Genomic DNA, 25,707 nt, shown 5'->3' with positions numbered 1-25,707 from the left:
TTTTTTCTTCAAGAGAATTCATGCAAAACCAAACATGACAATTTTCCTATTTGTTTATAGGACGCTCACAAAAACAGCCATCAAGAATTCATTAATGATTCAAAGCAGAGAGCCCATTTGGAGCATGTGGAAGGATGAAGCGACTTTGCTCCCTAGGCATCCCATACTTTCTGTGAGAGTGATTGCCAAAATGTATGGCTAAAATAATGGTAGCTGCTGTCTTGTATGCAGTACCATTTGCAGAGTTGTGTTTGACATTAATCCACGAACGCTAGTTCCGCTGAACGCTACAGTTCCGCTGAACGCTATAGTTCCGCTGAACGCTACAGTTCCGCTATAAAAGAGGTATTTCATCTGGCATTGATAGATGAAGCTTTGTATGAAAAGAAAACATTGACACATTAATAATAGTAAATGGAAAAAAGGAAGGATAAAATGGTTTGCTTTAAAACAGGGGTCTCAAACCGGTCATCAAAGTGGCCGGAGTGGCTGCAGGTTTTCATCCAAATGGAACAAAAGGACACCTCTTGCAAGTGTAATCAGTTGATTGCAGTCAGGTGCTACTTATTTTAGAAGATACCTCATTGGTTTAACTCTCGGCACTGGATCAGTTGGAACAGGGGTGCCCGGTCCTCGAGAGCCACAATCCTGTCTGTTTTCCATATCTCCCTCCTCTACCACACCTGAATCAAACGATCAACTCATCAGCAAGCTGTCAGAAGCTTGATACCGATCCCAGTTATTTGATTCAGGTGTGTTGGTGGAGGGAGATATAGAAAACAGACCGGATAGCGGCCCTCGAGGACCAAAGTTGGCCACTCCTGGGTTGGAATAACGACCAGACCTTTGCGGATCAATTTGTGACCCCTGCTTTTAAAAGAATAGTTGATACTTGGGAAGTTTAATTTTCTTTTTCTTTTTTTTTAAACCTATCTCCTTAAAACATATATCTGTTTATTTAAGAGTGCTAAAGATTGCTGAAATGAGTCTGGAATGAAAAAGATAAAATTAGGAGTGTTTTTTTTTTCTTCCCAACAAATCCGAACTAAACTTGGGTTCCCAGTTTCAGGGTGTGGGTTTAGATCAGGGGTCTACAACTCCATTCCTCGAGAGCCCCTATCCAGTCTGTCTTCCATGTCTCCTTCCACCAACACACCTGAATCAAATAATCAGAATCGTGATCAAGCTCCTGGACAGCTTGCTGATTATTTGATCATTTGATTCAGGTATGGTAGAGGAGGGAGTTATGGAAAACAGACTGGCTAGGGGCCCTCAAGAACAGGAGTTGGAGACCGTTGGTGTACATTCTAGAACTTATGATACTTTTGTCACAAAACTACTGCATTGGCAATGTGATTTCTATGCATGGTGTGCTGTGAAGCCTGAGTAGTTTGGAAGCAGGAAAAAAAATCTATTTTAATATACTATACTATATTAACCAACACCTTGGCCTCTTTCTGGTTGAACTGAGAGGAAACTAGAATTGTGTCGCGTGCTTCGACTTTTGTGGCTTTCCCTTAACATCGAATAGAAGGTAGCTAAGATTTATTTATTTATATTTAAATCTACTTACATTTATATAGACTATATAGTTTTACTTTGTTTTTTTACTTTATTGACTTAAATGAAATCACATGTTGAAGTATTGTTTGTTTGTTTTATCTGTGGGTTTTTTTACCTTAATGATCTAAAAGCATTTTCACCAATATCTATAATATATTAAAAAATTAAGTACGTCCCTCATATTTTAGAAAAACAATTTAATACAAGTATCTGCATATGGGAAAGTACTTGAAAAGGAAACCTGCATAAGTTAGACTAGTCAGAGTGCCAACAGCCGATGCATGTGTATGTGAAGTAAATCTAAGTTCCATTTCGTGAGATGTATTTGCTCTATTTTTGTTATGAGTATGAAAATAATGCATTTGATTTATTTTTGATTTATACTACAAAAAGTCGACGTAAACCCCAAATGCTTCTCCAGATATGTTGGGTGACATAGCTATTCATTATACAATACTATAGGTGCTTTGTCACCGGTCTATTTTACAGTATGTGGTAAATGCAATAATATTATAGTATTGAAGTTGGACTAAATGTTCGACAATTTAATAATTCAGTCCAGCTCATTTTAGACTAGCATTGTTTTGATTTTTAAACTATATATTCAGTTTAAACAAGCCAAATGCAAAGACATCAAAACACCTTGTGAGTGTAGGTACAATTGACAGAGAAGCAATAACTAGTGCAAGAAAACCAATTGAGCTATTTAACAGAGTAAACCCTAATCTAACCTAGCCATCGCCGTTGGTAGCCAGGCATTAAAAATGTATTTAATATTACAATTGTAAATGTAATTGCCTATCTCAGTATATTGAAGAGTGTTTAGTCATTTTTGGATTGGTAATTCCTGTATATAGCCAAAACAACTGTAATTCTTTTTTTAAAATATATATTTACTAAGAATAGGTGAGATGAAGATGATGTCGTACAGTAACCCTTCTTTCTGTGTTGTGTTTCAGCAAACCAATCCAAATGTTTTGTAGTTTTGTTGTGATATTTTCTTGGTAATTGTACTGAACTACAAGATGGAAGGGATGGGAGAGTGGCATTGCCTAAAACCAGGTGGCTCAAAAGGCTCAAAGGTGGAGTTGTTGATAGGAGTAAGGCGTAGCGGGGCACCAGTCATCCCAGAAATATTATTTAGACTGCGGGATTTCTCATAACCTGGAGCTACATAACCATAAGATTCAGGGGCCGGGCCGAAGGACAAACAAAGAGGACAATGTTGAAAACAATGTTTTCATGACAAAGTATTTATGTAAGCAATATGTGCCATGAGATTGAAATGTAAATATAAAATTAAAGAAGTGTATTTATGTACACGTGACAGCAGCACACATTATGTACCAAAAGGCATTTGTTTATGAAAAAGCATTTGACAAGTTGAAAAATAAAACCAGCCCAAACAAAATAAAACCATTTAGGACAAGGAGGAATTTGGAGAAGACAAACAGGTAGACAGAGGGACAAACAGATGGACGGACAGACACAGGACAAAACAGAAACATGGGTTACAAAAATCATTTGCTTCAATATCCCTTGCAAACATCATTTTCTTTGCCACTATGTCCAAGGGACGATAAAGTGTTCAAGACAAATCTACTACGAAGTGTTTTTTTTATCATTATTTTTTTCTCAATTTTTGGGCATCTTTATTTGAGAGTACACTCTTTTCATTGCATTCAGTGTTGCCTGGAGTGGTGGTTCACTAAAGAGCAAGATCTATTGCCAACAGCCGATGCATGGGTATGGAACTGAGCTCATTCAGGGTGAGAAACACCAAATTAATTAATTAATTATGTCATATTTCATGTTTAAATATTGCTTTGATTATTCTGGTTACTTTGCACTCACTGCATTAATGGAGCGTGGGCCTGTGAACAAGTGGTTCTACTTATACGTACATTAAAGCCACATCTTAAAATAAAATAAAGTGCAAAATTTAATTCAAAATTGGCAAGGACTGGAGAGAACAACAATGTATATAAAATATTGTAAAACATTCCCGTTGTACCACAACAAGCTTAGTGTGAACTTTCAGGGGCAAGAGGACGTAGCTGAAAACATTTCATGTTTTGCCCATTATCACAAGTCATGATGTCTTCCTCACAGCAACAAATAGATGGCTTCCCTGGCCGACACAAAAACAATAAGCAAAATGGTATCAAAATGTAACACTATACGGAGCCCTGGAAAGCACATCTATAACTGTGGATGTTATTATTTTTTTTTTTTACCATTTGCTATTTGTCTTGTCTGTGTTAGAACCTTATTTTTGTTTTAGGAGGAATATTTCCAGAGAATGTGAAGCCTCCGTTGTAGCAGCACATATTTTGTGAGCCTCACGCCGTATGTATCAATTCACATCGTATTACCCTCCATGTGAGATGGAAAAAACATCTTTGACAAACAATACAGAAAACATTCGTCAAATTCGCAAATTATAACTGCATATCTTTTACTTTGCTGTAGTCACACTTTCTGCTCTTTCATCTTCGTCTATTTTCAGGAACCACAAAAACTGAAGCATTTGTTGTTATTTACACATGGGCTCACCACCTGTCAGAGGGTACAGCCCTACACCCAAGCTCAACTAGGCTGAGACTTTACTCAGGTGAACCTATGCTATCACAAGGGAGATTCCACACAGAATGCGTCATTAAAGGAGAAAAGCATGAGCTGGTCTTTGAGGTGGTGGAAACGCACCAAGAGTAAGGGGGCATGTGTGCGCGCCTGGGTCTATTGACATTCACAATACCCGAGGAGTTGAACAAAGTAGAGGGAGGAGAAGGCATGCCCCTCACTAAAGAGCAGCTGCTATACAAGTAGGCTGACATCTTTAATGACCCTGTGGAGTCAGTCCCAGGTGAAATACACTTTGAGCTCGATCCAAATGTACCCCCAGTACAGTGCGCACCTCGGAATGTTCCTGTAGCATTAAGGGAGAGGGTCAAGGACGAACTAGCAACAGACACTCCACTTGTGCGCCACACTGTGTTCTCAGCCCAGTCAGAGTATGCGCAGCTGGAACAAGCCCAGCACCTGAATGTCACTACCTTCCGATTCCAGCAGATAGCGCAGCATACAGAAACAGATGAGATACTCCAGTAGCTGAAGAAGAAAATCCTGCACGGGTGGCCTGACTTCAAGGAGGACACACAGCTGGAGGTGCGAGACTACTGGCCATTCCGAGATGACTTGAACGTGCAGAACGGAGTGGTATGCAGAGGTCAGTGCATCATTATCCCAAAGACCCTCAGGGCAGAGATGCTCAAGAGGATACACTCGAACCATATTGGTGGCGAGGCCTGTTATAGACGGGCCAGGGATACCCTCTTCTGGCGAAGCATGAGAGCTGAAATCAAAGATTTTGTAGCTAACTGTTCCGCATGCAATGAGTACGCAAGGATTCAGCAAAAGGAATCTATGATGTCACATGAGATACCCACGCATCCGTGGCAGACGGTGAGCATGGACACATACGCATATGCGGGCAAAGACTTTCTTATTCTTGTAGACCACTACTCGGATTTCGGGGAAATTGACCAGCTGCCTGACCTATCCGCCAACACGCTGATCACGCGCTGCAGAGCCCAATTTGCGCGTCATGGGCAACCGGAAAAGGTGATTACGGACAATGGCCCCCAATTCGCCAGTGAACAATTCAGCAAGTTTGCTTCAAGCTGGGGTTTTACCCATGTCACGTCGTCGCCCCGCCATCCGAAGTCAAACGGCAAAGCCGAGGCGGCTGTAAAGATAGTCAAATCGGTCTGTAAGCAGGCGAAAGCAGATGGGACAGACGGATGGATGGCCATCCTCCACTGGCGCAACACGCCCACAGAGGGGATAGGCAGTAGCCCCGCCCAGCGAGTAATGTCAAGGAGGCTCAAATCCTCTCTACCAGAGAGGATTTGAGCCTCTCTTGCAGACAGTCTACTGCAACCACATGTGGTGGTCGGAGTGACTGACAAATTGGTGTGGAAACGGCGGATGGCGAAATTGACCTACGACAGATCCGCCAAAGACCTCCCAGAGCTAAATGTGGGAGATCAGATCAGAATGAAGCCGCTCCCGGGTGACCGCATGGGGAGATGGCCATTGGGCCAATGCATTCAGAAAGTTGCTCCTCGCTCATTCGTGGTGGATGTTCACGGCACTCTCTACAGGCGCAACCGCGTGGATCTACGAGTGGCAGAGCGCTCAGCGGAAATAAAGGGTCTGGAACGGCGAAGTCTGGAACAGGGACAGGTGACTGGGACATCAGCCCGGGCAGAGACTGCCCATGGGTCAGGCCATGGGGAATCGCACCGTGCGGAAAGCCCAAGCGCCCCAAGCAGTCTGGCTCCTCGCAGCCCGTCTACACCGCCACCAGGACAATGCCAGACACCAGAGAGATGCAACGACTCACCAGGCCAGGCAGTCTACACACGTTGTGGCCGCCTCTCACGGCCACCGCCTAAACTGAATTGGTGATCATAAAAGAGCATACATGAAAAAAACATGGGTCCGACTAGGGTGTATGCTGCACACTGCCCTTACTAAGCCTAGACACATGCATACAGACGCTCCCCTACTTACGAATGAGTTAGGTTCCGAGCGATTGTTCATAAGTTGAATTTGTTTGTAAGTTGATTCAGTGCTATATTTTGTATTATAATTTATGTTTAAGGCCTATATAAGTATATTGAAGGTTTATATAAGTACATTTGTATGTTTAAGGCTTGTATAAGTAACACGCATTGGTTTGTACTGAATTTTTTTTTAATAAAATGGAGAGAATATGTACAGTACTGTATAGAGAGAAAGATTTATGTATTAGAAACTGGCCGAAAGAAGCGATCTAACGACGATTGCACAGTTTTCTTCTTTTTTACATCATAAATGATGCGGTAGCACTGTATGGCATCATTCAATTGATTTGCAAACTTTGTGCAACGTTCAATATTTGGGTCCTGCTGCTCGATCTTTCTGTTTATAAATAGTACTGACGGTCAAACGATTCAAGTTGTATATGTGCAACGCTCACCACTCTCACGCGCATCAAGCTTCGGTATTATTGCCACTCGTTTCAAATGAAATGGCTTGCCTCTTCCTCGCAACTCCCTCAATAGAAGCCTTTCGCTTTTTACCAACCATATTCAATAATGGATGCACGAGATATTTAATGATACAAATGAAAAAGGTTCTTTGCGCACTGGAGATACGTTCACGCACTTCCGCATTGCAACGAATTGGACAGAAGAAGGTAGATGCTGGATGAGCTGAGCCCTCACAGCGCCAGGCGTCGGTATTAGCGGCGGAAAGAAGCACTACTCGGAAAAAAATACAAAATCGAACTTACGAACATTTTTCGACATAAACGCAATTTGCAGACATGTTCGTATGTACCGTTGTTCGTAAGTCGTATGTTCGTAAGTAGGGGAGCGTCTGTATTTAGACAATGACAACACACACACGAAGAAATTGCACTCGAGACTGTGGTTTATTGTTGGATTACTGTGGTTTTGTTGTTCGATTGTTAAAAAAAAAGAAAGAAGAGAAAAATGTCATTTTGTTACAAGGGTTAATGTCAAGAAGAAGCATATTACAAGAATAGTTTAAAGTTACAGAACAGTAATCTAAAGAAAGGAAGATGTTACAGATTACAGTAATGTATAGTGACATCTAGTGGGTCATCACTTTAACACATTCTCAGTTCTACCCATAATGCTACGTTCTGTTGTTTGTATTCATTCGAATAAAGACACGATCTGAAACACTGTTAGTATATTAATTGTAATTTCTTGTAAACCAGACAGCTCGCCGAACAGACACATCGAGGCTATTAGTATATTAATTGTAATTTCTTGTAAACTGTGTGTGTGTGTGTGTGTGTGTATGTGACATGTAAGATGAACATCTCCCGTGGTACCCGGATGTCCCGTTGATCAATGCATTAATAATCAAGTACTGATATAGATCCAATCCAAACTGTTGGCATGGGCACCAAGGCATCAATAATTGAATATCGATATACATCCAATCCAAACATCCCCACTTTTATTTGTTTAATAAAATAATAAATTAAACACTTTAGCATGTCACATATACACACACAGTATACAAGAAATTACAATTAATATACTAATGGCCTCGATGTGTCTGTTCGGCGAGCTGTCTTGTTTACAAGAAATTACAATTAATATACTAATAGCCTCGATGTGTCTGTTCGGCAAGCTGTCTGGTTTACAAGAAATTACAATTAATATACTAATAACCTCGATGTGTCTGTTCGGCGAGCTGTCTGGTTTACAAGAAATTACAATTAATATACTAATAGTCTCTGTGTCTGTTCGGCGAGCTGTCTGGTTTACAATAAATTACAATTAATATATGTACTAACTGTAAGCTAAAAGTATACAGACGCTCCCCTACTTACGAACGCAATTGGTTCCGAGCGATTGTTCATAAGTTGAATTTGTTTGTAAGTTGATTCAGTGCTATATTTTGTATTATAATTTATGTTTAAGGCCGATATAAGTATATTGAAGGTTTATATAAGTGCTTTGTATGTTTAAGGCTTGTATAAGTAACACGCATTGGTTTGTACTGAAAAAAAAAAAATTAATAAAATGGAGAGAATATGTACAGTACTGTAGAGAGAGAGAGAGATTTATGTATTAGAAACTGGCCAAAAGAAGCGACCTAATGACGATTGCACAGTTTTCTTCTTTTTTTCATCATAAATGATGCGGTAGCACTGTATGGCATCATTCAATTGATTTGCAAACTTTGTGCAACGTTCAATATTTGGGTCCTGCTGCTCGATATTTCTGTTTATAAATGGTATTGACGGTAGAACGATTCAATGCCCGTGAAACGCTCACCACTCTCACGCGCATCAAGCTTCGTTATTATTGCCACTCGTTTCAAATGAAATGGCTTGCCTCTTCCTTGCAACTCCCTCAATAGAAGCCTTTAGCTTTTTACCAACCATATTCAATATTGGATGCATGAAATATTTAATGATACAAATGAAAAAGGTTCTTTGCACACTGGAGATACGTTCACGCACTTCCGCATTGCAACGAAGAAGAAGGTAGATGCTGGGTGAGCTGAGCTCTCACAGCGCCAGGCGTCGGTATTAGGGGCGGAAAGAAGTACTACTCCGAAAAAGGCGCGAAATACAAAATTGGACTTGCGAACATTTTTGGACTTAAACACAATTTGCAGACATGTTCGTATGTACCGTTGTTCGTAAGTTGAATGTTCGTAAGTAGGGGAGCGTCTGTACTAAGACTTTTATTTGTTTGATCAAAATGACCATATAAAGTATTTCAACACAATGCTGTATTGCAAGTTCTCTGTTAGAAATTGAGAGAATGAAGGTTCATCGGACGTCTACTACCGTCAATGGCAGCCGATGTGTTAAATGAGTGCTCTTATTGATAATTTTGATATTTCAACACCTTGCTGTATTGCAAGTTCTCTCAGTTTGATAAAAATGACCATATAAAGTATTTCAACACCTTGCTGTATTGCATGTTCTCAGTTTGATAAAAATGACCATTAAAGTATTTCAACACCTTGCTGTATTGCAAGTTCTCAGTTTGATAAAAATGACCATTAAAATATTTCAACACCTTGCTGTATTGCAAGTTCTCTCAGTTTGATAAAAATGACCATATAAAGTATTTCAACACCTTGCTGTATTGCAAGTTCTCAGTTTGATAAAAATGACCATATAAAGTATTTCAACACCTTGCTGTATTGCAAGTTCTCTCAGTTTGATAAAAATGACCATATAAGGTATTTCAGCACCTTGCTGTACCGTTCTCCGTTCGACGAACTGTCTGTCGACCAAACGTCCGTTCGACGAACTGTCCGTCGACCAAACGTCCGTTCGACGAACTGTCCGTCGACCAAACGTCCGTTCGACGAACTGTCCGTCGAACGAACGTCCGTTTGACGAAACGTCCGGTCACGGGCAGCATCTTAGGTGGATAATTTAGAAAAAAAAATATTTTTGTAAAAAATGAACAAGGTGATAATTTGGGTGACCAGAGAGGATTAAATAAATTATCAACATTTTTAATGAAATAAAATTACTGAAAAAAAATCATGTTAAAAATTAAAACAAATGATTTAACTGACCAAAATGGCTGTCGCCCAGAGATGCATTGAAATAAAACTGAAAAAGTTTCGGTCGTCTTAAATTCGGGGTCTAGACATTATTCCCATTCAGAGTGCTAGATGGTGCCAGATATCTTTAAAGCGAATGCTATACAGTTTGATGCTTAATATAGTTATTGCAATGTTGCTGTTTTATCACTGTAGATTGATACGTTTACATTTCAAAAACCAGAAGCCTTTCATTACAATTGTGTTTGGACTGTAGTTTACAAATTTAAATATTCAGATTTTAAGACCTGATAGACAATTTTAGCATGATTTGAATGAGGTAAATCACAATATTGCTCATCCAGCAGCCAGGCTTTAGATTAGAAGTCTCAAACCGGTCCTCAAAGGGCCACATGGGGTGCATGTTTTCATTCAAATCGAACAAGCGGACACCTTTTGCAAATGTAATCAGTTGATTGTAGCCAGGTGCTACTTATTTTATAAGTAGACTATCTTATATAAGACTTCCTGTGTATGGTTCCAGTTTTTGTCCAACTTTACGTCTTTTGAGTCTGTATCCGTTTTTGCTAACGCAACCAAAATGGTGCCGTTCAAGTGGCAGCCGGTGGCGGTAGCTCCGTCTACTCTTGCTCGTTTTGTGTTTTTGCTGCTTTTCTGTCTTAATGATTTGATTTGGTGATTCTTAATGATCCCATTTACTTTGATTTGCTTTGTACTTTGTGCTTTGGCCTTGTTTTTCTGCAGCCTTTCTGACTGTACTGTCTAACTTATAACTATGCCTTTTCTTGCTACTGTCACAATGAAATTTCCCAAATGCGGGATGAATAAAAGTTAGCCAATCCAAGATCCCTCATTGGTTAAACTGTCGACACTGGATCGGTTTAAACAAAGACCAGGACCCACTGCGGCCTTTTACGGAATCGGTTTGAGACCCCTAATTTAGATGATTGGCAAAGAGGTTCTGAGACGTGAGTTCACGTATGGTAATTGGTATTGAGTTCCAGGTATGTGAGCCGCGAACAGTGTAGGTGGTTTGCACTACACAGTCCCCTTTAGAACCAGCACGTTGGGCTCACAGTGCTAGGGTCCTGGGTTTGAATTCAAGTTGTTCCTAATGTGTTGAGTTTGCATGTTCTCCCCGAATCTGCGTGGGTTTTCTCCGGGTTCTACGGTTTCCTCCCACATTCCAAAAACATGCATGGTAGGCTGGTTGGACACTCTAAATTGCCCCTAGGTATGAGTGTGAGTGTGAATGGTTGTCCGTCTTCTAGTGCCCTGCGATCGGTTGGCCACCGATTCTGGGTCTCCCCCACATCCAGCCCGCTGGGATATGCTCCAGCATCCCCCGCGACGTTTGGAAGGATAAGCAGTTCAGAAAATGAATGAATGAATAATTAAACGTTATTATGACTAGATCATTTATGACCAGTAGAAATGCACCTGTGATGGCGTATGTGATACTGGTGTGTGCCCATAGCGAACACTAGTTGCTCAGTGGTCCTCAGTGTGCTCAGTTGTCTGTATCCTCAGACATAAAAAATTAGAGGGAACATTGGCCACGATTCTTTGTAAGGATTCAGGAGTTCACGCGAACCTCTTTATGCCTTTGGCCGCCTCAAGTGTTGCTTGAGCTGCACACACACCACCAGCAGGTGCATCACTATTTTTATTCTAAACATACTAGAAAACAAACCAATGCTAATGGGTCGCACCAAGCACCCAGGCGAATTCACGCTCGTCGTGCCCATTAAAACCCCAAATTAAGATTTGCCAGGGTCAAATCAACAGAATGAAGCCAACTCCTAGAGGGCATCATGTTGTCTTGAGATCCAAACCTACACTATGCGGGAATTAGACCAATTAAACATAGGCAAATCTAACCATGCTACCCGATGGCGCAGTGGTTCTTCCGCCTGACTTTGGTGCGGGCAGTCTGGGTTCGATTCCCACTCGGTGGAAATGTGAGTGGTTGTCTATCTCTCTGTGTGCCCTACGACTGACTGGCGACCAATCTAGGGTGTAGTCTGCTTTTCGCACAAAGACAATTGGGTTAGGCTCCAGAAACCCCTGCAACCCTTTCGAGGATGGGCGGTATGGAAGATGAATGAATGTTATAAGCAGACAGATGCGTTAAAACCAACTTAAGGCTACCTTGTGTGACATAAACGTGCAGTGATAGCTGCTCATTAGGTGTTAACCATTGTTCCGTACACAATACAAAGTAATTTAGAAAAAGAACAAAAATGCTGGCCGCCACAGCAATGAAACTAAATGGATTAGGACAATGTGCGCAAAAAAACTCCTTTTGTTCACAGCACTTTCGGTTACTGACTCTGCCCTCTTGGCCAACAGCAGAAATAACTGTCTTTCATGCATTTTTTTGTATTTTACATACAGAATGACTATCTGGTGTGGCACATTAAATTCCAATCTATCTATTTCAGTGAAATACTCCCTGAGTTGATGGTGGGATCTTAAATCGTTGGCTAAAAATCATTGGATATTTCGAGCCATTAAACTTAGGCAAATAAAATTCAAATTAAATCATCTGGAGCCTATGCAAACTGACCTTTAGTCAACGTATCCTCATTTCAAATCGTGAGGGGATGAGGCGTCTATCTTGTTTTTAATGTCATTACGCATGAGCTACCTTACAGCTAAGTGCAAAAAGAGGAGCTGGATTTGATCTATGATTATCAAGCATCTCTGGTGAATACTGTGTATTTTAGTTATTGGCGATTTGCCTATTCCCACAATGCCTTGCAACTTGGATTGCAACAAGAAAATAAATAATAGGGCATCACAATCTGTATGTGAGAGGATGTTAAAGCACCCCTAAAATCATCAAATCTGACAAAACAGAAGCTTAAACGAATATGCATCTTGTTATCCCTTGATCTTGTGAAATCAGTGGGGAAAAACACTGTAATATCGTGTGTAGTGCCTTGACTATATGAACAAATGGTCCGTCTATTCAGGTTGAAGCTTCTGCTACAAAGTACCGTCGCTGCTAAACCTTCATAAATTAAGACATTGGCAGAAAATTCAGAATGATATCTCTTTCGTGATTGACGAATACGTAGTAAGAGTTTTTGGTTGGAGTTGGCCATAATAGAAAAGGAATGCAAAAATAGAAAACATTTCACACATTGAGGTAGCAAAGTTGGTTTTAACACATCTGTCAGGCTGTAACATTCATTCATTCATCTTCCATACTGCTCATCCTCGAAAGGGTTGCGGGGGTTGCTGGAGGTACTCGGACGATTCGCCGAAAGTCATTTGGCCGGCGGACGTTTGGCCGACGGACAGTTCGCCGAACGGACGTTTCGCCGAAACGGGATTTGCGCGCTCGCCCCGCGCCCGGATCGTGTGTGTACATGTTTTTCAACCTAGGCCCGCGGGCCATATACGGCCCGTTACAGATAACGTTCATATAGGAATAACAAGGGCATGTACTGCCCCCCGCTGGACATATTTCTAAATACAAGTACATACTACAATGTGCTGCCAATTTTTGGTATTTTTTATTTTATCCTTGCGTTTAAAGTAGTAGCCATTGAGACACGCAATGTAATTTATCAAAGCTGGGGATTGATGTCTGACACTGAGAAAAAACAACACTAGAAGACTTATGTGAAATTCTAAGTGGCTTGGACAGACTAGAGGGCTTAGAGAACAATAGCTGAAAATGCCATGGAACACACTTTTACCTCTAGTTTAATTTTAAATAATTTCCCATTATTTTAGGAAATATATATTCAAAATGATTTGCTGAGAACCTTAATTCAAAGATTAATCTCAACGTTTTCTATGCTGGTGTAAGTTTTCTGGAGTAGGATTTCTGGATTTACAATTTCATTACAGTAGTACTTACTGTTACTACTACTTTATTTTCTCTATTTCTTCTGTCACATACTGTTCTGCGTGATCTCCAAATGGCTACTACTTTAAACGCAAGGTTAAAATAAAGAATATAAAAAATTGGCAGCACATTTTAGTACGTACTTGTATTTAGAAATATGTCCAGTTGGGGGCAGTACATGCCCTTGTTATTCCTAAATGAATGTTATCTGTAAAGGGCCGTATATGGCCCGTGGGCCGAGGGCGAAAAACATGTACACACACGATCCGGGGGCGTGGCGAGCGAGCGAATCCCGTTTCGGCGAAACGTCCCTTCGGCGAACTGTCCGTCGGCCAAACGTCCGTCGACGAAACGTCTTTCGGCGAATCTTCCGGTCACGGTTGCTGGAGCCTAACCCACCTGTCTTTGGGCGAAAGTCAGACTAAATGCCTAGACTGGTCACCAGTTAGCCATAGGGCACACAGAGAGACAGACAATCACTCACACTGCCACCGAATGGGAATCGAACCCAGACTGCCCCCACCAAAGTCAGAAGAAAGAACCACTGTACCATCCGGTGGCAACATTCATTCATTCATTTTCTGAATCGCTTATCCTCACAAAGGTCGTGGGGGGTGCTGGAGCCTATCCCAGCTGACTTCGGGCACAAGGCGGGGGGACACCCTGAATCAGTGGCCAGCCAATCGCAGCGCACGAGGAGACGGACAACCATTGATGCTCACACATTCCTCGGGGCAATACAGAATCCAACCACACTACCATGCATGTTTTTGGAATGTGGAAGGAATCCGGAGTACCTGTAAAAAACTCACGCAGGCCCGGGGAACACATGCAAACACCCCACAGGAGGTCCGACCTGGATCCAAATCCAGGACCCCAGAACTGTGAGGCCAATACGCTAACCACTCATTGGATTGGATAACTTTATTCCTCCCGTATTCGGAAATTTCGTTGTCACAGTAGCATGAGGGTGAGGATGCAGAAATAGGAAAGGCATTTTAGACATAAATATAGGTAATAAGTAAGTTAATAAATAAATAAATACATGAATAAATATATGAATAAATAAGCGTGTTGCTGAAATATATATATATATATATATATATATATATATATATATATATATATATACACACACAATACATATACACATACATACATATATAGAAGCACATATACATACATACACATAGATGTACATGCATGCATACGGTAGGTCTTAACACTCAGCCATTTGTTTTGTTAAAGAGCCTGACAGCTGATGGGAGGAAGGATCTGCGGAAGCGCTCCTTCCTGCAATGAGGGTAGAGCAGTCTGTTGCTGAAAGAGCTTCGGAGGGACTCCACAGACTCATGCAGGGGGTGGGAGGTGCTGTCCATGATGGACATCATCCTGGTCAGCATCCTCCGCTCTCCCACTTCCTCCACAGAGTCCAGAGGACAGCCCAGAACAGAGCTGGCCCTCCTGACCAGCTTGTTCAGCCTTTTCCTGTCCACTGCATAAAACACTGTAGATGCCACCACAGTGTCGTAAAAAGTCCTCAGCAGTGTCTTGCACACTCCAAAGGACCATAGACTCCTCAGTAGGTAGAGGCGGGTCTGGCCCCTTTTATACAGGGCATCTATGTTTGTGGACAAGTCTACTTTGTTGTTGAGGTGAACACCCAGGAACTTAGAATTCTCCACAATTTCAATGTCTGTACCCTGGATGTTCACCTGAGTGGTCTGTTGAGGATTCCTCCGAAAATCGATGACCATTTCCTTTGTCTTACTGGGGGTTGATGTAGAGGTGGTTTTGCCTAAAGGCTGTGATGACTCACCTGTACTCTAGGTCGTTCCCGTCCGTCACTTGTCCAACAATAGCAGTGTTGTCAGAGAACTTCTGGAGGTGGCAGGTGTCAGTATTATGTTTGAAGTCTGATGTGTAGAGGGAGAAGAGGAGAGGGGAGAGCACTGTGCCTTGTGGGGCCCCTGTGCTGCAAGCTACCACATCAGACATAGAGTCCTGGAGTCTCACATATTGTGGTCTGTCAGTGAGGAAGTCAATGATCCATGTGGCTAGGTGGTTCCTTACTCCAGCCTCTTCCAGTTTCCCTCTCAGTAGAACCGGCTGAATGGTGTTGAACGCACTGGAGAGGTCAAAAACATCATTCTCAGCGTGCTTCCCGTGTTCTCCAGGTGTGAAAGACACCTGTGCATCAGGTAGGTGGTAGCATCTTCCACACCAATGCCGGGACGATGGGCGAACTGCAGAGGGTCCATCTCTGCATTCATCAGGGGGCTGAGGTGAATGAGGATGATTCTCTCCAATGTCTTGATCAAGTGAGAGGTTAATGCTACCGGCCTGAAGTGGTTTGGCTCCCTGGGGTTCGCAGTCTTTGGAACTGGGACCACACAGGAAGTTTTCCACAAGGTGGGGACCTTCTGCAGACTGAAGCTGAGGTTGAAAATACGCAGAATCACTTTGCCAAGCTCATCCGCACAGTTTCTCAGTAGTCTGGAGTTGAGGCCGTCTGGACCGGTAGCCTTCCTTGCCTTGAACTTCTTTAGCTGTCTATGCATTAGACTGGTACCGGTGGAAGAGGGGGAGGAAGAGGAGGAGGAGAAAGGGGGGGATTGCTTCTGGTCTGGGGGGTCAGGGGAGTGGGGGCAGGACTGAATCTGTTAAAGAACTGATTCAGTTCATTGGTCCACTCCCTGTCTCCGGACTCCGGGTCTCTCTCACTGTTGCCTGGTCCTCAAGCTGCTCCAGACCTCTTTGGTGTTGCCTCTCTGGATTTGGTTCTCTAGCTGCCTTCTGTAGATGGTCTTTTCCTTCCTTATCTCTCTCTTCAGCTCTTTCTGGACCATTTTCAGACTCTTTTTCTCCCCAGACCAAAAAGCCCTCTTCTTCTTGTTCAGGGGGGCTATTAGATCCCTGGTGACCCACGGCTTATTGTTGGAGAAACAATGGACCTTCTTGGAGGGTACAATGTTCTCAACACTGAAGTTAATAGAATATGTGAAGCAGTGGAACTCCCGGGGGGATGTAAAACGGCCTGATGCTAACAGCTACTAGCTCGATATCTCGAGTGCAAAGTTGCTCATTCACAGTAATATGCACAGGGCTGCATCATCTACTATTAATAAAAACAGCTAGTCCCCCACCTTTCTTCCTACCGCTCTCCTCAGCATGTCTGTCCGCCCTCACCAGCTGAAAGCCATCCAAGGAGACGAGAGAGTCTGGTGTTAGTTGATTCAGCCAGGTCTCCGTGAAGCATATAATGCAGATTTTCCGATATTGTCGTTGTAGTTGGGTAAGCGCCGTTAGCTCTTCCATCTTATTGGGGAGAGATCTTACGTTCCCCATAATAATAGATGCTGGGTCTGAAGCGTCGCTTTCTCTCCTGACATTTTCGCCCAGCTCTGCATCCTCTTCTCTTCCTCTTTAACTCCACGGGGAGGTCCAGGTCCAGGGGCATCCAGCTGTTGCGTAGCGCTAACAGCTGATCCTTTGTGTAAAACAGCGGAGGCATGGCTGAGTGGGTCAAAAATGTAATGTCCAGAATTTGCAAAGATAAACTAAACTAAGAGATCAAAGACTGCCTCTCGCACAACTTGAGTCTTGGAGTAGAGTCTTGAAAGTAAAGTTTTAAAACATTAAAGTATGGAATATAAAATATAAAGTAAAGTATCAAGTAAAATCTTAAGAGACAATAAAACGTAAAAATAAAGGATAAAAAAGCTGTAAAAAAGCTGTAAAAACACAGAATACGAGTGAGGGTTTAGGGAGCTAATGCAACTGGCAGCCGCTTTGAACGGCGCCTATGATGTCATCCGCCAGGCTGTAACATAATAGGGTCAAATACCGTGTAAACCAATGCTTTAGCTGTAGGAGGGAGCTGTAAACCTTAGTTCTTAATAGTTCAGGATGAGCTCAAAGTGGTTTAGTGCCTTGTTTAGGGTAACAACGAACCATCCACTAATGTTCTACTGCACATGCACTGCTGGGTAATACATTTAGCCCTATATTAAACAAGGTAATTTTGTTAAAGCAGTGAACTAAATGTGTTGCATTGCTTTATTAGCGTGAGACGAAAATCTAGTCATGCTGGAATGTTGATATTCATGCTGTGATATTGTTGCTGAGGGAAAGCATCACTTACCATCAAAATTAACGTACAGTGCTATGCACCGTACGCTTGACCTTGACACTTTCTCTGGGTTAAAAAAATAATACAATGTGATTTGCAGTTCACCTCCCACCCCCTGCATGAGTTTGTGGAGTCCCTCCGAAGCTCTTTCAGCAATAGACTGCTGCACCCTCATTGCAGGAAGGAGCGCTGCCACAAATCCTTCCTCCCATCAGCTATCAGGCTCTTTAACAAAAGAAACATCTGAACATGCGTATTTATGTACTTATTTATTACCTATTTATGTCTAAAATGTCTTTTCCTGTGTCTGTATTCTCACCCTTTTGCTACTCGACAGTGAATTTCCTAAATACGGGATGAATAAAGTTATCTAATCTAATCTAACCAGCATAAACACAACACACAATATGTCATTTTTTTTAATTGATCGTTTATTTCATAAACAGTCTATTTGTAATCAACATAAAGGCATTTGAAAAGTCAAGAAGTTTTGTGTGCAGTTTCAAGGTGACTTGTTGATAAACATTCAGATCTTGTAATCTTCTACAGTGGGGCAAATAACTATTTATTCAACCACTAATTGTGCTAGTTATCCTACTTGAAAAGATTAGAGAGGCCTGTAATTGTCAACATGTGTAAACCTCAACCATGAGAGACAGAATGTGGAGGAAAAAAATGAGAAAATCACATTGTTTGATTTTTAAAGACTTTATTTGCAAATCATGGTGGAAAATAAGTATTTGGTCAATAACAAAAGTTCATCTCAATACTTTATGTACCCTTTGTTGGCAATAACAGAGGCCAAACGTTTTCTGTAACTCTTCACAAGCTTTTCACACACTGTTGCTGGTATTTTGGCCCATTCCTCCATGCAGATCTCCTCTAGAGCAGTGATGTTTTGGGGCTGTCGTTGGGCAACACGGACTTTCAACTACCTCCTCGTATTTTCTATGGGGTTGATATCTGGAGACTGGCTAGGCCACTCCAGGACCTTGAAATGCTTCTTACGAAGCCACTCCTTTGTTGCCCTGGCTGTGTGTTTGGGATCATTGTCATGCTGAAAGACCCAGCCGCGTCTCATCTTCAATGCCTTTGCTGATCGAAGGAGATTTTCAGTCAAAATCTCTCGATACATGGCCCCATTCATTCTTTCCTTTACACAGATCAGTTGTCCTGGTCCCTTTGCAGAAAAACAGCCCCAAAGCATGATGTTTCCACCCCATGCTTCACAGTGGTTATGGTGTTCTTCGGATGCCATTCAGTATTCTTTCTCCTCCAAACCACAATTTTCTAATAATTGCTCCCACAGTTGATTTCTTTACACCAAGCATTTTACCTATTGCAAATTCAGTCTTCCCAGCCTGGTGCAGGCCTACCATTTTGTCTCTGGTGTCCTTCGACAGCTCTTTGGTCTTGGCCATAGTGGAGTTTGGAGTGTGAGAGACTGAGGTTGTGGACAGGTGTCTTTTATACCAATAATGAGTTAAAACAGATGCTATTAATACAGGTAACGAGTGGAGACCTCGTTAGATCTCATTAGAAGAAGTTAGACCTCTTTGACAGCCAGAAATCTTGCTTGTTGTAGGTTACCAAAAACTAATTTTCCACTCTAATTTGGAAATAAATTCTTTAAAAATCAAATGTTAGGTTTATCATTATTATAGATGTGTATCAATATTATTATATTATATGTACTTGCAACGAAGAGTAATTGACATTAATACAAAGGGCATTTTAATGCATCTCTTGCAAAAGTAAGGACTGTGGTTCGCATCAAGAGGACTGGGAATGGCCTTGGGCAGGATGGGTTCACAACAAGAACTGTGGACTATTTTCAGCTTGGGCAGGATAAGTCCACAACAAGCACCCTTGGGAACTGTGGACTGTTTTGGACAAACCTACAATTGTTTTGATGACTGTGATAAATTGTTATGAGACTCTAAAGATGTTTAGACTTCTGTGGCGGATGGCGTTAAAATCTTATGAATAAATTAGCGAGAGAGACCTCGAGTTGTTAGAATTGTCCTGACCGGAGTGGCGGATGGATGTATTCTCTTCTTGCAAGAATTAAACAAAGATATGACTTCAGATGCCTCTTTTATTGTGAATTTGGAAATACCTAAGGATTAATCCAACACAATGTGATTTTCTTTTTTCCCCCACATTCTGTCTCTCATGGTTGAGGTCTCCCGTGTTGACAATTACAAGCCTCACTAATCTTTTCAAGTAGGAGAACTTGCACAATTGGTGGTTGACTAAATACTTATTTCCCCACTATATATTCGGATCTGTTTAGGCCTGCCTTTGATTTCAGCCCCCTGAAACTACAACAAAGTTACTTAGCTTTAAATGTTTTTTTAGCAATTGCTTTGTTTATTTTTTTATTGATATATTTTTTTTTCTTGAAACAGAGATCATACGCAACAGACCAGCACAAGAATGCTGTGATGATGACAATCAGTTTAGCTCAACAAGATAATTGATCAATTCACTTGGAATTGTTTTAAATGTTAAATGTGCTCAAAGCTGGCTAAAGCTTGCACTAAATCATTTACAAATATGTTGTAAGACAGGGGTCGGGAACCTATGGCTCGCGAGCCATATATGGCTCTTTTGATGATTGCATATGGCTCGCAGACAAAACAAAATATTCTCACTTCTTTTAATCCATCCATCGATTTTTCACTGCGCCTGTCCTGTTCAGGGCTGCAGGAGCAATTGTCAATTATTTTAATTGGATGATACTGGCCAACGTTTGCCGTTGCTGGGTAAAACAGGTAAACTCCGCCTTTTGAATCAGTCTCGGTCATTAGCTCAAAATTAACCCTTCGACGAAGAAGATGGCGAAAAGAAAAAAAGACGACGAGCGCCTTTGTGGAGAGAGCGGGTTCTGCGGTGTGTCTAATTTGCAATGACAAAATTACATCGTTAAAACGGTCAAATGTACAGCGGCACTTCGACACGCGCCACGCCACCTTTGCATCAAAATACCCTGCGGGAGATACCCGAAAGAAAGCGTGCCAAGAGCTTCTGAGCAGGCTGCAAGCTAGCCAGCAGCAACTCCGCGCATGGACGCGGCAAGGTGACTATAATTCGGCTAGCTTTGCTGGTTCTTTAGCAATAGTGAGGAACGGGAAACCATTCACAGATGGCGAGTATGCTAAAACATTCATGCTGGATGTAGCCAATGAACTTTTTGATGATCTTCCGAACAAAGACAAGATAATCAAACGGATACAAGACATGCCTCTGTCGGCAAGAACTGTTCATGATCGTACCATCGTGATGGCAAACAAAGTGGAGGAAATGCAAGTGAAGGACATAAATGCAGCGCCATTCTTTTCTCTGGCTTTGGATGAGTCAACAGACGTGAGCCAATTGTCGCAGTTCAGCATGATTGCAAGATATGGTGTTGGTGACACACTGCGCGAAGAAAGTCTTGCTGTTCTGCCATGAAAAGGGTCCACAAAAGGTGAGGATTTATTCAAGTCTTTCAAGGAGTTTGCTCAAGAAAAAAGTCTACCTATAGATAAACTTCTCTGTGTGTACTGATGGTGCTCCGTGTATGGTGGGGAAAAACAAAGGATTTGTGGCGCTTCTCCGTGAACATGAAAATAGACCCATCCTAAGTTTCCATTGCATTATACACCAGGAGGCACTTTGTGCTCAGATGTGTGACAGGCAGTTTGGCGAAGTGATGTCGCTGGTCATTCGTGTGATCAACTTTATTGTTGCCCGAGCCTTAAATGATCGCCAGTTTAAAACACTGCTGGATGAAGTTGAAAATAACTATCCTGGTCTGCTTTTGCACAGCAATGTGCGTTGGTTGTCAAGAGGGAAGGTGCTTAGCCGTTTTGCGGCTTGCCTGAACGAAATCCGGACTTTCCTTGAAATGAAAGGCGTCGGGCATCCTGAGCTAGCCGACACCGAGTGGCTCCTCAACTTTTACTCTCGTAGATCTGACTGAACATCTGAACCAACTCAACGTGAAAATGCAAGTCGTTGGAAATACAGTGTTATCCCTTCAACAAGCTGTATTTGCTTTTGAAAACAAGCTGGAGCTTTTCATTACGGATCTTGAAACAGGTCGTTTACTACATTTTGAAAAACTGAGCCAATTTAAAGATGCATGCACAGCAAGTGAGCCCATTCAAAACCGTGATCTCCACTAGCTAGCTGGCTGCACATCCAGTCTCCTACAGTCCTTCAAAGCACACTTTGGAGAATTTCGTGAGCACACTAGTCTTTTTAAGTTCATCACCCATCCAAACGAGTGTTCACTGAACACAGCCAACCTGAATTACGTCCCTGGTGTCACCGTCAGAGATTTTGAAGCAGAAGTGGCTGACCTGAAGGCCTCAGACATGTGGGTGAATAAGTTCAAGTCACTGAATGAAGATTTGGAAAGAATCACACGACAGAAAGCGGAGTTGGCGAGCAAGCACATGTGGACAGAAATGAAAAAACTCCAACCCGAAGACCAGCTGATTTTCAAAACTTGGAACGCGCTTCCTGTCACATACCACACTGCAGCGTGTGAGTATTGCTGTATTGACCATGTTTGGATCTACGTATGCATGTGAGCAGTCATTCTCACATCTTAAAAACATCAAGTCCAACATACGATCACGTTTAACGGATGAAAGCCTCAACGCTTGCATGAAGCTTAACCTCACCAAGTACCAACCCGACTCAAAGACATCAGCAAATCCATGCAGCACCAGAAGTCGCATTAATGGTGAGTGTTATAACAACATTATTTAAAAGAATACATTCAGAGGCTTATTATAGTGACATTTAGTTGAATTCATTTTTAAAAATATTATATGGCTCTCACTGAAATAAATTTTCAATTTTTTTGCTTTCATGGCTCTCTTAGTCAAAAAGGTTCCCGACCCCTGTTGTAAGACATGTTATAAATCATGGTTAAATGTGCTAAAGCAGGCTCCCTGTATGCTACTAATCAATGGCAGAAATATAGCCGAGACGAAATCACATGCATCTTGACAAGGATATGAGAACACAATTCTGCTGTCAACAATCGCAGGATGCTTTGACTGAAATATTCTCGCTACTTTAAGAACGTCATCTTTGTTTCAAGAAATGAGTCAAAGCTGAGAAAAACAAACACTGAGTTATCCAAATATTTACATGTCAGGATAAAATACACACCTGAAATGATGGCATCCTCTGCTTTGGTTTGAGCAGAGATAGGATATTTTTAACATCAGCACATCTTGAGCTGTTATCACTCAATCTAGGAGTTTTACACAAAGGGTGAGTATTTTTAAATATCGGTGGGGTAAAATCTTGGTCCTTTGGATCTGAGGACTTCACCATACAAGTGGCTTCAAGTTCTCACGTCGTATTCTCTATAACCAAGCTTTCCTGCGGGATATATCTGTCGGTTTCCTGTAAAAGTGTTGATCTGGTCTTCATTTGTGGGTGTTATTACAGCTGCCATGAGCACAGCAAACTTTATTTTCCCCCCATCCTGTGTCCTCCATATATTGATTGACAACGACGATGGCGGAGTTGCCTTACTGATGTACTTACTGATTGGTGGCTAGCCGATCGCGGGGCACAATTAGACGGACAACCATATACTCTCACACCCATACTTAGGGGCAATATAGTGTCCAATCAGCCTACCGTGCATGTTTTTGGAATGTGGGAGGAAACTGGAGTACCCGGAGGAAACCCACGCCGGGCCAGGGAGAACATGCAAATTCCATACAGATGGACATGACCTGGATTTGAACCCAGGACCCCAGAGCTGTGAGGCCGATGCGCTAACCATTCGCCCCACCGGGCCGCCCTGGTTTACATTTTACCACAGTATTATTTCTTCAGTGTTGACCCTGAAAAGATATAATTTAAAAAAATACAGAAATTAAACGGGTGTGCTCACTTTTGTGAGATACTGTATGCTGAGATACCTGTAACAGTTGGCTGTAATTGAGGATGTGATGATGGAACACTTCATTACAGCATTGAGAGGTACACTTGACCATGCATGTAGTTTATATTAGCAAACACTACAAGGGTATAATAAAAACGTTTTAGATTCACTTAGGTTCCAATAGTTGGCTGAACCGTTTCCTCACTGACAACACTTTTAAATGAAAGGCAATTGTAAAAGCATTGTAAAGATTTACAAAAACTAGAAATACTTTTTTGCATCTATAATAATGACAACATATTTGTTGAACCTGTATTTTATTGTCTTGATTTACCTTAGAGCAGGGGTCGGGAACCTTTTTGACGCAGAAAGCCATAAACAATTCATATTTTCAAATGTTATTCCTTGAGAGCCATACTCAAAATTTAAAAGTAAAAATACACTAAAGTGTGTGCTATTTGTTGTAATGTCACCACTTTTAAAGTACAAACTTTCTCTGAGATTTTTTGACAAGATTGTCGGGCTGTTGCTAATCAATGGGAGTATGCATGCAGAAGAATCTAATGGAAAAAATGTTCAAAGCCGCACGAGAGGTAGTGTTGGCGCCACAATGATCGTAACGTAGCGCTCCTATTGATGCATTCAGGACTGAGTTCTCTCAACAGCGGTTCCCATATTTTACCTCAGTGTAGGGGAGAGCCATATGCACCTATCAAAAGAGCCACATATGGCTCCCGAGCCCCCAGGCTACCCCTGCCTTAGAGAATGTCACCGAGCCACGGTGGATGTATTACCCTTGATTCATGTTCATGAAGGTCTTCTGAAATTGAACATACAGTAAAATTTTATAATGAAAGCACAATCCCAGGGCTGCCAACTACTCTGGAATTTTAGGAGTTTCGCCAGAAATGCAATGCAAACTCCGGGACTCCGGACAACCTCCCTTAACTCCGGAAATCCCCCAAAATGTTCATGTACATTTTTTTTGAAGCAACCATTTTGGAAAAGTACCAAATTTCCAATTTAAATGCCTCGAAATTCACACCATTGCTACGGCTTCCGGCATCTCGATTCGGAATCGATTGCATGTAGCCTCTATCGCTTTAACATTTTTGTTTTCGTTTTTTTTCACAAGGGAAGTATTATTAAGGCTGACTAAACCACCAGTCTTTTGTTTTGAAACAAATCCTATCATTTCCGGGGTTGTTCTAAAGCAGTGTTTCCCAACCACTGTGCCGCGGCACACCGGTGTGCCGTAAGCAATGGTCAGGTGTGCCGCGGGAAATTCCAAAAAGTCATACAATGAAATATTCAGAGACAAAAATTAATATGAATAAAACGAGATTAAAATTGAACTATTACAAGGTTAAAATCAAAACGTGATGAACGTTAAATTATAGATGATACTATTAGAAGATTCAAATTGTGAAACAGTCATTTTGTTTGTTATTTTTCTCTAACATGAACCGGAAGTTGTTTGGTTTCTAGGGCATCAACTTATGGCAATGTAAAGTCTGTGTGAGTACAATTTTTTAGCGTAATATTAGGAGTTTTAAGTAATACTTTGAGAAAAGACATAAAATTATGCAATTAAAAACATTACTTTACATATTTTTGCATCACTCAAACCGGAAGATGTTACGAGTCCGCAGACATAAACTTTTGATGACATTAGGTCAGTGTGAAAATTTTGATTTTGAAATAATTTTGGAGGTTTAAGTGTTTCCTGCTGATAAAACGTTGATGAGACTGACTATTGTTAATATAGCCGACATAGTTTTAAATTAAAAGAATTTCAGATGGTGGTGTCCCTTGAGATTTTTTCAATGCAAAAAGTGTGCCGCAGCTCAAAAAGGTTGCGAAACACTGTTCTAAAGGAAGTAGGCGTACACAGTACTGGTAAGTCTTATTAATATGCCTGCTCGGGTTAGGTGCAAAATGGATGGAACTTCTAATAAGAGACCCAGACACTTGCAGAAGTTTATTGGTTCCGTATTTGACAAAATATCCCATGTTGAAGCCGTATCCAAAAGGACCGACACTTGCACATTGCACAACATGTGCGACTTCAGCGTGAGAAATGTGGGAATTACTGACTGTAAAACGCATGTAGAAGGAACAAAAATA

The 25,707-nt window shown here is 41.6% G+C and overlaps 1 protein-coding gene across 3 annotated transcripts in view; it reads right to left on the bottom strand.

The window, feature by feature from the left end:
- The window catches only part of LOC144089173 (voltage-gated potassium channel KCNC1-like), a 133,426-nt gene that overhangs the window by 6,536 nt on the left and 101,183 nt on the right, over positions 1 to 25,707 (bottom strand). The window contains exon 5 of one of the 3 annotated variants that reach the window (XM_077620096.1): positions 786 to 2,733. The exons of the other annotated variants lie outside the window; for them this stretch is intronic. Coding sequence (XP_077476222.1) covers positions 2,582 to 2,733 — 152 coding nt within the window. The 3' untranslated portion in view covers positions 786 to 2,581. Of the gene's footprint in view, positions 1 to 785; positions 2,734 to 25,707 lie in introns of those variants that run through there. 3 annotated transcript variants of the gene reach the window in all.

Source organism: Stigmatopora argus, chromosome 14 (assembly GCF_051989625.1).
Source record: "Stigmatopora argus isolate UIUO_Sarg chromosome 14, RoL_Sarg_1.0, whole genome shotgun sequence".
Classification (NCBI taxonomy): Eukaryota; Metazoa; Chordata; class Actinopteri; order Syngnathiformes; family Syngnathidae; genus Stigmatopora; species Stigmatopora argus.
The sequence above is the reverse complement of the archived record's forward strand: the minus strand, read 5'-3'. Positions and strand labels throughout refer to the sequence as shown.